Raw genomic sequence first — 14853 nt, forward strand, 5'->3', positions numbered from 1 at the left:
GTAAATTCAAGTGATTGGAAATGATTTGGAAAGGCACACACCTGTCTATATAAGGTCCCACGGTTGACAGTTCATGTCAAAGCAAAAACCAAGCCATGAGGTCAAAGGAATTGTCTGTAAAGCTCCGAGACAGGATTGTGTGGAGGCACAGATCTGGGGAAGGGTACCAAAAAATTTCTGCAGCATTGAAGGTCCCTAAGCAAACAGCAGTGGCTTCGGGACAAGTCTCTGAATGTATGTCTCTGATGCTCCAGATACTCAACTAGTCTAAAGGAAAGTTGTATTGCTTCTTTAAATCAGAACAACAGTTTCCAGCTGTGCTAACATAATTGCAAAAGGGTTTTCTAATAATCAATTAGCCTTTTAAAATGATAAACTTGGATTAGCTAACACAACGTGCCATTGGAACACAGGAGTGACAGTTGCTAATAAATGGGCCTCTGTACGCCTATTCCGTAAAAAAAAATCTGCCGTTTCCATCTACAATAGTCATTTACAACATTAATGTCTACGCTGTATTTCAGATCAATTTGGTGTTATTTTAATGGACAAAATGTTTTACTTTTCTTTCAAAAACAAGGACATTTCTAAGTGACCCCAAACTTTTGGGACGGGGTGGCAAGTAGCCTTGTGGTTAGAGCATTGGGCCAGTAACCGAAAGGTTGCTAGATCGAAACCCCGAGCTGACAAGAAAAAAAATCTGTCGTTCTGCCCCTGAACAAGGCAGTTAACCCACTGTTCCTAGGCCGTCATTGTAAATAAGAATTTGTTCTTAACTGACTTGCCTAGTTAAATAAAGGTTACATTTTTTTAAAACAGCAGTGTATGTAAATGTGATATCAGTTTTTTATTCTTCATCAATGCGAGAGAAATTTTTTAACATTTGCAAAAATTTCAAAAAATGTCAATTTGGGAGATTGTGTAGAGTAAGGCTGTAACGTAACAAATGTTGAAAAAAATCAAGGGGTCTGAATACTTCCCGAATATATATATTTTGGGGGGGGGGTTTATGAGTTGGTACCTGCTGAATAAGGTGCATACACTTGGATGACTGCACTCCATAAGCATTGTTGACAATATGGGGGATATCATATTTGGCAGACATAGTGGCTAGCTCCTCCAATCTGCAACAGAGAAAAGTCATCAAATAATGCCCTCGTACTCTTGACCTAACATACACTGGAGTAATGTAGAAGTATGTTTGTCAATAATGTCATGAATTAGATATAATAAACAACATGCAGATTACACAAATAACATTTGTTTCCAGTTATACCATTTATTGTAGCACATGATAATTGGACATGCACATCTGCCTTTCACAGCTCTACTGAACCATGATTGGATGGCTTGAGGACAAGGCATACCTGTCGGGAACACGTGGGGCAAAGCAAGAAGTAGTGGAGTGGACGCAAAGGATGTTCTCTGCTCCCAGTTCTTGCACCTTACGTTCCACAGCTTCCATATCTGTTCTCAGCTCATCACCCTCCAAAATGTTCTCAACCACCACTGGTTCAAACCCTGTCCATGGTTACAAGGAGCAAGAGAGTTGTCAATGTTGGGGTTGGACAAGAGTTGCCTCATGGTGAACTACACTGGGGCAGTGCAAAAACAGTAGGTTTTTAGCTGCCACAGTGGATGCATAAATTGAGCAAGAGGAGCAAGATACTTGATCAAGCATTCACAGGCGTGAGCTGTGAGTAGGGTTGCAAAGGGTCGGAAACTTTCCGAAAATTTTCCATGGGAAGTTAAGCCCGGGAACTTTGCTTAAATTCATCAAAAAAGTTTGCTTATAATAGTGAACCTTTTTAGTGGGATATACATAAGGCAATTCTGATTCTCAATATCTTGCACACTAATGAGACGCTATTGAGCTCACACTACTACACTGTCTGAGCCAAGGACTACATACTTACATACTTTCTGGTTTTGATTACAATACTGGGTGGGGTGAATATATTGTATATGACATACATGATTCTTTGTTAACTAGTATATAGTAGCCTACAGTAATGTGTTTAAATCATTTCTAACTTGTTAACAATTTCTGCTAGTTCGTTTTTGATACCATGTGGGTTTTTAGCTTGCTTGAGCCTGCTAACTGAGGAGTGTTAATTCACCTGCTTCCATACATGTTTCATTTTAAAACATTTATCAAACAAAGGAAATCTAACTGCTTAACTGTTAATCTGTACATGGAATTGTATTTGGGGTTTTTTACTCATTTTTTTCTATTTTTTACAGGAAAATGTCACGGGCACTATCTGATGTGTGGAGACATTTCACTGCAGCTAATGTAGAATGAAAAGCTGTGTACATTTGCAAATACTGTGCCAAATCATATGTGAAGAAAGCAACAAAGATGCAAAATCAACTGGCCAAGTGCATAAAGTTCCCTCAGCGCTCACAACCTCTGACAAAAGTCCCTCTACTTCTACTCGAGGTGAAAATGATGAATCAGACACCTTATCGATAGCAACAGCTCATGGTCCTCCTGGAATCATAAGTTTTTTTGACTCAATGGAAGAACATAGTCAGAGAAATGCTGATGAATGTCTTGCTCGGGCTGTGATTGCAACTGGTTCACCTCTGATGCTCACAGGCAATGTGTATTAGAAGAGATTTCTGAATGTTCTTCGCCCAGCATACACCCCTCCAACCAGACATGCTTTATCTACTAATTTGCTGGATGCAGAGTTCAACAGAGTTCAAGTGAAGGTCAAGCAAATCATAGAGAAAGCAGACTGTATTGCAATCATCTCTGATGAGTGGTCAAATGTTTGTGGGCAAGGAATAATTAACTACGTCATCTCCACCCCTCAACCAGTATTCTACAAGAGCACAGACACAAGGGACAACAGACACATCGGTCTCTACATTGCAGATGAGCTGAAGGCTGTCATCAATGACCTTGGACCACAGAAGGTATTTGCACTGGTGACAGACAATGCTGCGAACATGAAGGCTGCTTGGTCTAATGTGGAGGAGTCCTACCCTCACATCACACCCATTGGCTGTGTTGCTCATGCATTGAATCTGCTCCTCAAGGACATCATGGCACTGAAAACAATGCATACACTACAAGAGAGCCAAGGAAATGGTTAGGTATGTGAAGAGTCATCAAGTTACAGTAGCAATCTTCCTCACCAAGCAAAGTGAGAAGAATAAGAGCACCACATTGAAGCTGCCCAGCAACACCCGTTGGGATGGTGTTGTAATCATGTTTGACATTTTTTTCCCCGTTGGGATAGTGTTGTAATCATGTTTGACATGTCTCCTGGAGGGGAAGGAGTCTCTCCAAGAAAAGCCATATCACAGTCGGTCGATATGTACAGCCCCATTAAGAGGATCCTCCTGGATGATGTATTGTGGGAGAGAGTGGTAAGCAGCCTGAAACTCTTGAAACCTATAGCAGTAGCCATTGCACGGATTGAGGGAGACAATGCCATCCTGTCTGATGTTCAGACTCTGCTTCTGAATGTAAGAGAAGAAATCCATACTGCCCTGCCCACTTCACTATTGCTCCAAGCAGAGGAAATACATCAAAAAGCGTGAAGACTTCTGCCTGAAGCCCATACACAACGCAGTGTACATGTTGGACCCCAAGTATGCTGGCAAGAGCATCCTGTCTGGTGCAGAGATCAACAAGGTCTATGGTGTCATCACTACCGTGTCTCGCCACCTTGGCCTGGATGAGGGCAAGGTTCTTGGCAGTCTGGCGAAGTACACTTCCAAGCAAGGGCTTTGGGATGGAGATGCAATATGGCAGTCGTGCCAACATCTCATCAGCCACCTAGTGGAAGGGACTTTGTGGATCTGAGGCTCTTTCCCATGTTGCCTCCATCATCCTCCAATTCCCACCAACATCAGTTGCCTCAGAGCGCAACTAGTCCATGTTTGGAAACACACACACCAAAGCACACAACAGGCTGACCAATACAAGGGTTGAAAAATTGGTGCCCACCCGGGCAAATTTGAGGCTTTTTGAGCCTGACAAGGAGCCATCCTCAACAAGGTTAGAAAATGACAGTGAAGATGAGGCCTCAGAGTCTGATGTTCAAGAAGTGGACATTGAGGTGGTCCAGGGAGAAGACATGGAAGCCTGAGAGGAAGACAACCAAAGCTTTAGTTTCTAGACTATCATTTTACAGCTTTATGTTGAAAATGTTTTTGGGAGATGAGATGGATCATTGGGGATCATTCAATATTCTCTTTCTTTTGTTGTTCAGTGAAATTATCCCATGTGAAGAGTCAACTTTTATTTATATTGGAAGGATTTAATAATTCGCAATTATGTCTACTTATAAGGTAAAAGGTTTATGTTTCTGTCTCCATATGATATGGTAAATATATCCAATGCAAAAAACATCTACATTTAAATGGTATTAATATTAATTTGCATATATTTCCATTAATAACCCATTAATTCCCATATATTCCCACGGAAAGTTTCCACCTCTGAATATTTCCCAAAATGTGCAACCCTAGCCGTGAGACTTATTCTTGAAAAAAGAAACCAAGAGTAATTTTGTGCTGAGCAGGGCGAGCCTCTCATTGACCCATGCTGCTCATGCCCAGGTTTCATTGTAATTAATGGGAGCATGTCACACTCTGCAAAAGTTAGACCCTACAAGCAGCTCTTAGAAAAGAGAAGTCATTTTTTCAAACCCAACTGAACTGATAGGTAAATCTATTGCAAGAATAACAAATCAGAGCATGAATGTAGAGTACAATAAACTCTTGATGGATAGTTTTAAGAGCAGAACATACTTTTATGTTAATGTTAGTGCCTAACCTGCAGTGATCATGGCTTTGAAACAGGACTTCTGGTCAATGCGGGGCCAGATGATGTAGCGCCCCTTTGGTCTCTTGTGGCGAAGTGTTAGGAAGCACAGTGTCAGGCTCATCCCTGTTGCCATTGGAACTACGAAACAACTGGCCACACTTCGCACACCTGCAAACACACACAATTAAGTGATAATGCCCGAGAAGCCGGTGTTGAGGATATATTGGCATGGATTATTTTTGTTGGCCGCCAAACCGTGCCAATATATCCTCCAAACACTGGCTTTGAGGGCATTATTACTTTAATACAACAGGTCTCCAACATATTCAAACAATGATTGACATAACATTATTTTGATGAATTTATTGATACTATTTCATACTTCCACAAGATATAGTCCTGACACAAATCTAGGGTTGCTACCCATGCCGGCTGGTTGTTCGTTCTAGTAGGTTACCAGAGACGAGACAGTCGTTAAGCAACCCAGTCATTCGTTCTAAATTTTCCGTTGCCATGATGGCTGACAACGTTCTTATCCCTTGCTTGCTAGCTAGCCAACTTTGGCTATGACAGTCACGTCAAACAAAACAGCCAGAACAACAGCAAAGGTGCTGCATTCACGTTTAAGCGGTTTTCTATAGATTTTTGGGGGATACCTCCATAACAATGAGCTAATGTGAGATTTTGCCTGGCATAGAATATTTGCTCTCTTAGATCGAGGGAAAGATGAACGGACCAACGTACAGGGAGATCCTTGATGAAAACCTGCTCCGGACATCAGAATGGGGCAAAGTTCACCTTCCAACAGGACAATGACCCTAAGCACACAGCCACAATAATGCATGAGTGGCTTCGGGACAAGTCTCTGAATGTCCTTCAGTGGCCCAGCCAGAGCCCGGACATCTCTGGAGACCTGAAAATAGCTGTGCAGTGACGCTCCCCATCCAACCTGACAGAGCTTGAGAGGATCTTTATTTTATTTAACTGAGGATATGCCGAGAATGGGAAAAACTCCCCAAATAAAGCTGTGCCAAGCTTGTAGCGTCATACCCAAGAAGACTTGAGGCTGTAATCGCTACCAAAGTTGCTTCCACAAAGTAATGAGTAAAGTTTCTGAATACTGTTTTTGCTTTGTCATTATGGGTGGTATGATGTCTAAATTGATGGGGGAAAAAACGATATCATCCATTTTAGAATAAGGCTGTAACGTAACAATGTGGAAAAAGTCAAGGGGTCTGAATACTTTCCGAATGCACTGTAGGTGCAGATAAAATAAAATATTCTATAGATATTTCAAATCGATACTGCAATTTTATTGCGATTTGATGTTCCAAACATATTGATCTGTATATGTCTGCTGCAGCAAGTCATGGAAATAAAAGTGCTGAAAACATGTTTGCTCACTACTTAAAAAGAAGATGGAGAACAAGCTATAGGACGCTAAAGAGGCCTTTCTACTGACTCTGAAAAACACCAAAAGAGAGATGCCCAGGGTCCCTGCTTATCTGCGTGAACGTGCCTTAGGCATGCTGTAAAGATGCATGAGGACTGCAGATGTGGCCAGGGCAATAAATTGCAATGTCCGTACTGTGAGACGCCTAAGACAGCGCTACAGGGAGACAGGATGGACATCTGATCGTCCTCGCAGTGGCAGACCAAGTGTAACAACACCTGCACAGGATCGGTACATCCGAACATGACACCTGCAGGACAGGTACAAGATGGCAACAACAACTGCCCGAGTTACACCAGGAACGCACAATCCCTCCATCAGTGCTCAGACTGTCCCCAATAGGCTGAGAGAGGCTGGACTGAGGGCTTGTAGGCCTGTTGTAAGGCAGGTCCTCACCAGACATCACTGGCAACAACGTTGCCTATGGGCACAAACCCACCATCGCTGGACCAGATAGGACTGGCAAAAAGTGCTCTTCACTGACGAGTCACGGCTTTGTCTCACCAGGGGTGATGGTCGGATTTGCATTTATCGTCGAAGGAATGAGCGTTACACCAAGGCCTGTACTCTGGAGCGGGATTGATTTGGAGGTGATGGGTCCGTCATGGTCTGGGGCGGTGTGTCACAGCATCATCGGACTGAGCTTGTTGTCATTGCAGGCAATCTCAGCGCTGTGTGTTACAGGGAAGACATCCTCCTCCCTCAAGTGGTACCCTTACCACAGGCTCATCCTGACATGACCCTCCAGCATGCACCAGCCATACTGCTTGTTCTGTGCGTGATTTCCTGCAAGACAGGAATGTCAGTGTTCTGCCATGGCCAGCAAAGAGCCTGGATCTCAATCCCATTGAGCACGTCTGGGACCTGTTGGATCAGAGGGTGAGGGCTAGGGCTAGGGCCATTTCCCCCAGAAATGTCCGGGAGTTTGCAGGTGCCTTGGTGGAAGAGTGGGGCAACATCTCACAGCAAGAACTAGCAAATCTGGTGCAGTCCATGAGGAGATGCACTGCAGTACTTAATGCAGCTGGTGGCCACACCAGATACTGACTGTTACTTTTGAGTTTGACCCCACCTTTGTTCAGGGACACATTATTCCATTCCTGTTAGTCACACGTCTGTGGATCTTGTTCAGTTTATGTCTCAGTTGCTTAATCTTGTTATGTTGATACAAATGTTTACACATGTTAAGTCTGCTGAAAATAAACACAGTTGACAGTGCCGAGTTTATAATAATCATACTATTAAAAAATAAATAAACAAATAGATACTTGGGAGTGAAAGTATCGATATAATATTGTCTACAATAATATTGTGATATGTTGGCTTACTATCGATCCCCCCCCCCCCCCCATCAATTTATCAGTAGGCTGAATGGAAACTTAGTTACACACCTGAAAGTTTTAAAATGTCCAGCACAACTGAATTAGTCAGCTTGTTCAGCAGACTGGAACCTGTAGCCTTGGGTTGAATTGCAGCAATGTCACCAGATCGTCCTATCCCATGGATTAACCTGTGTAAAGCAATAAACACAGATCTCATGATCATGACATGTATGACAAAACTGAAGGCTACTTGGAATTTAGCAAAGCTAAAGTAAATTTGTCTATTTTGAAAATGCTACAAGTAACAGCTGATAACCTGTAATGTCGTCGGGCCACCAGACTAGAGGCCACTCTGCCCTCCCTCTCGCCAACGCCACAATTTCCCAAGAAGTTGTTGCTGTCCATCACAGCCAGTTCATTCAGGAAGAGTTCTATTGTGCTCTCGCTCCATCCCTCCTCAGGACATTTGCCCTATAAGGTAGTGAGGATACGCAACAAGGTACATGCTTCAGCCACAACACCTGAATTATGTAGGCTAAATAGAACTGTATACAAATGTATGTGTAGTATCCATCTAAGTTATGGTTGTTGTGCACTCCATCTCCATTCACATCATGGATGTTATCATTAGTCCAAACTGTTGCGTTATGCAATAAAAATGAGTTTATTGGATACATTTAGATAGGTCCCTCATTTGTTTCTGTTTGGTTTCATTACGTCTTGCAACGGAAATCGTTTAAGAACCAAACGGCAGTAAAAAGAATGAAACGGGGAGGGACCTACCTGAATTTGTCCAATACTAGTAGTGCCATCGAACATTCAAGCTGCTGTACATACTATGGAGCTGTAGTCTAGAGGACCCAGTTAAATAGTGTTTGAGAGGATTTTTAAACACTCTACATTTTTTGACAAATAGGTGTAATTGTTGCAATAGCTTGTGAGTGGACAACATATACTATCATCCTAAATTGACATGTTAGATTTTTTTTGTCAGATTATTTTACATTGGCTAATTTCCCTAACGTGGACAGTTTGTGTTACTACCTTACGCAAGCTTGCATTTGTACCACATGAATTGAGTGGAATTACACATCCTTTTAACCTCAGATTGGGGATGTTAATATAAAAAGTTTATAGTCATCAAGATGATACTAAATCGATTGCTTTAAACAGATTCATATATTTAGTTTGGTACCGTTTATTTTATTATACGCGCCGGTCCATCTAACCTAAATGGCAAATTCAAATCAGGTACACAAACAAATACACAGATGACAGTGAAGCTATTACTCAAATGAAAGCCAACCCCATGCCACTATGTAGAACTACCTGTAAGGTGATGATTCGTTGACATTATCCAGTCAAAAAAAAGTGTTTGGTTTCCTTTTTCGCATTGGCCATCTACTATATACATTGGCACAAAGAGAATAGTTGAGATTACTACAGGTTCTCATCAAAGGGATTGGATGCGCGTGTTAAAGAAACACACCTCTAGATTATAATGGAGCGGAATGGACAGCACGTTCTCCGCTGAGTTTATAAATCTGTAAAAACAGCGGCACAGTAGCACTGTTTTATATAAATTGTTGTCAACAAAATTAGGTTGCTGTTACTCCCGTCTCGATTGCAGAATGAAGACTTGACAACATGTTCAAAAAAATTGTTTAACCACACTTGCAATAGTCCCCTCATTTGGTGATTGCCATTTAGGCTGTGCCAATGAAAAAGGCAGCAGACAGACCTACAGTCTGTTTTAGCAGGGACTTTTTCTAGCATGACCTGATTTGAAAATCTTTTTGTAAAAATGTTTTTTTTGTAGTGATTCATATGTTGATGATGTAAAGAATATTTGCTGGTCTGTGGTGTGTAATGAGGAGCAGCCCAAACGCTGCACTTGACGCATTTATGAAACTACTTATTCCAGTTACTAATAAGCACACACCCAATTAAGAAAATGACTGTAAAACTGTTAAATCCCCTTGGATTGATGAGAAATTTAAAATGGTATGGTTGAGAGGGATGAGGCAAAAGGGATGAGGCAAAAGGCAAATGGCAGCCCAACTGATTGGCAAACGTACTGCAAATTAAGAAATCATGTGACTAAACTAAATAAAAATAAACTACACTATGAAACAAAGATAAATCATATAAAGAATGATAGTAAAAGCTTTGGGGAACCTTAAATAAATAAAAAGCCAACTCAGCTCCTTCATTCATTGAATTAGATGGCTCATTCATCACAAAGCCCACTGATATTGCAAACTACTTTAATGACTTTTTCATTGGCAAGATAAGCAAACTTAGGGATGACATGCCAGCAACAAACGCTGACACTACACATCTAAGTATATTGGACCAAATTATGAAAGACAATAATTGTACTTCTGAATTCCATAATGTCAGTGTGGAAGAGGTGAAAAAAGTATTGTTGTCTAGCAACAATGACAATCTGGATGGAAAATGACTGAGGATAATAGCAGACAATATTGCCACATCTTCAATTTAAGCTTACTAGAGAGCGTGAGCCCTCGGGCCTGGAGGGAAGTTAAAGTAATTCAGCTACCCAAGAAGGGTAAAGCCCCGTTTACTGGCTCAAATAGCCGACCAATCAGCCTGTTACCAACCCATCGTAAACTTCTGGAAAAAATTGTGTTTGACCAGATACAATGCTATTCAGAATTTCAGCATGACTGATGATTGGCTGAGAGAAATTGATGATAAAATGATTGTGGGGGATGTCTTGTTAGACTTCAGTGCAGCTTATGACATTATCGATCATAGTCTGCTGCTGGAAAAACGTATGTGTTATGGCTTTACACCCCCTGCTATAATGTGGATAAAGAGTTACTGTCTAACAGAACACAGAGGGTGTTCTTTAATGGAAGCCTCTCAAATATAATCCAGTTGGAATCAGGAATTCCCTAGGGTAGCTGTTTAAGCCCCTTGCTTTTTTCAAATTTTACTAACGACATGCCACTGACTGAGTAAAGCCAGAGTGTCTATGTATACGGATGACTCAACACCATACACGTCAACTGAAATGACTGCAACACTCAAAGAGCTGCAGTTAGTTTCAGAGTGGGTGGCAAGGAATAAATTCAAACTAAAAGTATGTATTTGGAACAAAACAAGCCCTAAACCTCAACTAAATATTGTAATAAATAATGTGGAAATTGAGCAAGTTGAGATGACTAAACTGCTTGGAGTAACACTAGATTGTAAACTGTCATGGCCAAAACATATTGATGCAGTAGTAGCTAAGATGGGGAGAAGTCTGTCTATAATAAAGCGATGCTCTGCCTTCTTAACAGCACTATCAACAAGGCAGGTCCTACAGGCCCTAGTTTTGTCGCAACTTGACTACTGTTCAGTTAGCTTGAGGTAGTCACATCATATATGTACTTGGGAGTATTGCTGGATGGTACACTGTCCATCTCTCAGCACATATCAAAGCTGCAGGCTAAAGTTAAATCTAGACTTGGTTTCCTCTATCGTAATCACTCCTCTTTCACCCCAGCTGCCAAACTAACCCTGATTCAGATTACCATCACCTGCTCTTCACAGTCCCCAAATCCAGAACAGACTATGGGAGGCACACAGTATTACATAGAGCCATGACTACATGGAACTCTATTCCACATCAAGTAACTGACGCAAGCAGTAAAATTAGATTTAAAAAACAGAAAAAAACACCTTATGGAACAGCGGGGACTGTGAAGCAACACAAACATTGGCACAGACACACAATGATAACATACGCACTATACATACACATGGATTTAGTACTGTAAATATGTGGTAGTAGTGGAGTAGGGACCTGAGGGCACACAGTGTGTTGTGAAATCTGTGAAGATATTGTTATGTTTTTGAAATTGTATAAACTGCCTTAATTTTGCTGTACCCCAGGAAGAGTATGGGGATCCATAAAATATACAAATAGAAACACCAATCGGAGGTAAAAAGGATGTGTAATTCCCCCCAATTCGATGTGGTCAAAACGTCCGTTTGTGTAATTTAGTGTCCACATCATGGAAAGTAGAGTAATATACATTAATTAGATATGGTAAAATAATTAAATATCTTAATTTAGGATGATAGTAAATTAAGCAAATTCACACATTTGTTCAATAATCACATACGTCTTAGTATTAACCATTTAAATAGTTTTTTAAAAATGCTCTTAAACAGAATTTAACTAGGCGCTCTAGACTAGGTCGTCAATAGGGTCTGTGCAGCAGGCTGAACGTCGTCCCTATTCAGAGAATTCTAAGGTCTGTAAATCGGATCATACCTGTTCCAAAAGCAGTCTAATCAGTTGCTCATGACTGCGACGTGCCTGTGACCCCTGGCGAATGTATGATGGCGACACAATCTTCTCACTTATGGAAAAGTTTTCACTATTCATCTCAACAATTGCTGTCAAATAGATGGGTAGATTAACATATGCAATTCGTCAGTATAAACTTGTACTTTAGCGAACGTGTTCCTCACGAAACTCAAGTACAAAGTACAACCTGCTTCTAACGTTATGCGACGACTAGCTTCGTCGCGCAACTAGCCATTTAAATGACCATTTACATTAACAATTTAGACTTTACTTTTATGTTACAGATGGCTATCTGTAAGTCAAACTTATTCATATAAATGGTAACTTAAATGGCTAGTAGCGGGACGAAGCTATGCGACGACTAATCCAGAATCTGAGTGTAGTGTGTAGGCTAGAACGACGAATCCAAGTGACGCTCAGCACCGTTATTGAAAATCTTGATTTGGCAACTGGTTATTGTAGCGTTTATCTTTTTAATCTGCCTTACCTTTCTTTCTATTTTCCCTGTCACGAACCAGTCGCTAGAGATCTCCTTCTCTGTCAGCAACACTAAAAAGAAAGTACTTCCGGGTCACAGAATTTCGTTAACGTCCTAAATAAAGTCCCACGTAATAGTAAAAAACATTTATTGTCGGAACATTAACAATGATTCGTATTTGTTCATATTTAAGTGACATTTGCCTTACATGTGATATTTAAAACATGTTCCAATGTCAAATAAATGGCCACAATGCGAATCACTGTATATGGAATACATTGGTTTATAGAGCAAAAACGATTATTGGTGCTTCAGTAAAAGAAATTATATTTAAATATCAATATCGAATCGAAAAAATGCTACTGATATGGACATAGATTTTCCATATCGGTGCCCATCACTAATTTAATGGATTTATTTGATGACAGATTGAAATGACAATGTCAGACCACAAATGTTTTACTGACAAATTTGATGAAATATTTAATTGAAACAAATGAATGTATCCTAGAGTGAGTTTGACCATGAACTTTAACTGACACATTTTACAAAATTGGTGACTTTATCCATAGCCTGGTTGACATTCATTATGTTTAAATTGTAAATAAATGTTTTTTTTGTTTTTTTTACATAAGCCAATATGCCATGTATAGGCCTACAGTGTATTGTATTGTCTCATCGTTGCAACTCCCGTACAGAATCGGGAGAGGCAAAGGTCGAGAGCCATGCGTCCTCCGAAATACAACCCAACCATTCTTGACACAATACCCACTTAACAGAGAAGCACCAATGTGTCGGAGACCGTGTCAGCTAGTGCACAATGGGACAAGGACATCCCTGCCGGCCGAACCCTCCCCTAACCTGGACAATGCTGGGCTGATTGTGTACCACCCCATGGGTCGCCACCAGCTGCGACAGAGCCTGAACTCGAAACCAGTAACTCTCGTGGCACAGCTAGCCCTGCGATGCAGTGCCTTACACCGAACCCAAACCGGCTGCGTGCATTAATTTATTTTGTTCCCCTACACCAAACACGATCTACGACACACAGGTTAAAATAGCAAAACAAACACGATCTACGACACACAGGTTAAAATAGCAAAACAAACTCTGAACCAATGACATTCATTTGGGGACAGGTAGAAAAGCATTAAACATGTATGGCAATTTAGCTAGTTAGCTTGCACTTAATAGCTAATTTGTCATATTTAGCTAGCTTGCTGTTGCTAGCTAATTTGTCAAGGGATATAAACATTGAGTTGTTATTTTACCTGAAATGCACAAACTCATCTACTCCGCCAATTAATCCACACATAAAACGGCCAACCGAATCGTTTCTAGTCATTTCTCCTCCTTCCAGGCTTTTTCATCTTTGGACTTATATGGTGATTGGCATCTACACTTTCATAGTATTACCACGGCTACCGGCAAAACAGTTCGTCTTTCAATCACTCACGTGGGTATAACCAATGAGGAGATGGCACGTGAGTACCTGCTTCTATAAACCAATGAGGAGATGGGAGAGGCAGGACTTGCAGCACGATCTGCGTCAGAAATAGAAAGGAGTTCTATTTTAGCCCTTGGCAACACAGACACTCGTTGGCGCACGTGAGTAGTGTGGGTGCAATAATTTAATAACATGGATTTCAACATTTATTTTGCCACGCTCGCGCACGCGACGTGTCCGGTCTGGTCAGCATGTTAGACCACTGCGCCACTCAGGAGGTCCAAGTCAAATCAAATTCAAATCAAATGTATTTATATAGCCCTTCTTACATCAGCTGATATCTCAAAGTGCTGTACAGAAACCCAGCCTAAAACCCCAAACAGCAAGCAATGCATGTGTAGAAGCACGGTGGCTAGGAAAAACTCCCTAGAAAGGCCAAAACCTAGGAAGAAACCTAGAGAGGAACCAGGCTATGAGCGGTGGCCAGTCCTCTTCTGGCTGTGCCGGGTGGAGATTATAACAGAACATGGCCAAGATGTTCAAATGTTCATAAATGACCAGCATGGTCAAATAATAATAATCACAGTAGTTGTACAGGGTGCAGCAAGTCAGCACCTCAGGAGTAAATGTCAGTTGGCTTTTCATAGCCGATCAGTAAGAGTATCTCTACCGCTCCTGCGGTCTCTAGAGAGTTGAAAACAGCAGGTCTGGGACAGGTAGCACGTCCGGTGAACAGGTCAGGGTTCCATAGCCGCAGCAGAACAGTTGAAACTGGAGCAGCAGCACGGCCAGGTGGACTGGGGACAGCAAGGAGTCATCATGCCAGGTAGTCCTGAGGCATGGTCCTAGGGCTCAGGTCCTCCGAGAGAGAGAAAGAAAAAGAGAAAGAGAGAATTAGAGAGAGCAAACTTAAATTCACACAGGACACCGGATAAGACAGGAGAAGTACTCCAGATATAACAAACTGACCCTAGCCCCCCGACACATAAACTACTGCAGCATAAATACTGGAGGCTGAGACAGGAGGGGTCAGGAGACAC

At 41.4% G+C, this 14853-nt stretch overlaps 1 protein-coding gene across 1 annotated transcript in view; it reads right to left on the reverse strand.

Moving 5' to 3' along the window:
• sepsecs (Sep (O-phosphoserine) tRNA:Sec (selenocysteine) tRNA synthase) overlaps positions 1-12454 on the reverse strand; it is a 36352-nt gene extending 23898 nt beyond the window's left edge. The window contains exons 1-7 of the mRNA XM_038996283.1: positions 12376-12454; positions 11853-11977; positions 7878-8032; positions 7631-7749; positions 4796-4954; positions 1368-1521; positions 1022-1124 (exon numbers count right to left, since the gene is read on the reverse strand). Coding sequence (XP_038852211.1) covers positions 1022-1124; positions 1368-1521; positions 4796-4954; positions 7631-7749; positions 7878-8032; positions 11853-11966 — 804 coding nt within the window. The 5' untranslated portion in view covers positions 11967-11977; positions 12376-12454. The remainder of the gene's footprint in view (positions 1-1021; positions 1125-1367; positions 1522-4795; positions 4955-7630; positions 7750-7877; positions 8033-11852; positions 11978-12375) is intronic.
• Positions 12455-14853: the final 2399 nt, after the last annotated feature.

This window comes from Salvelinus namaycush, chromosome 6 (genome assembly GCF_016432855.1).
Source record: "Salvelinus namaycush isolate Seneca chromosome 6, SaNama_1.0, whole genome shotgun sequence".
Classification (NCBI taxonomy): domain Eukaryota; kingdom Metazoa; phylum Chordata; class Actinopteri; order Salmoniformes; family Salmonidae; genus Salvelinus; species Salvelinus namaycush.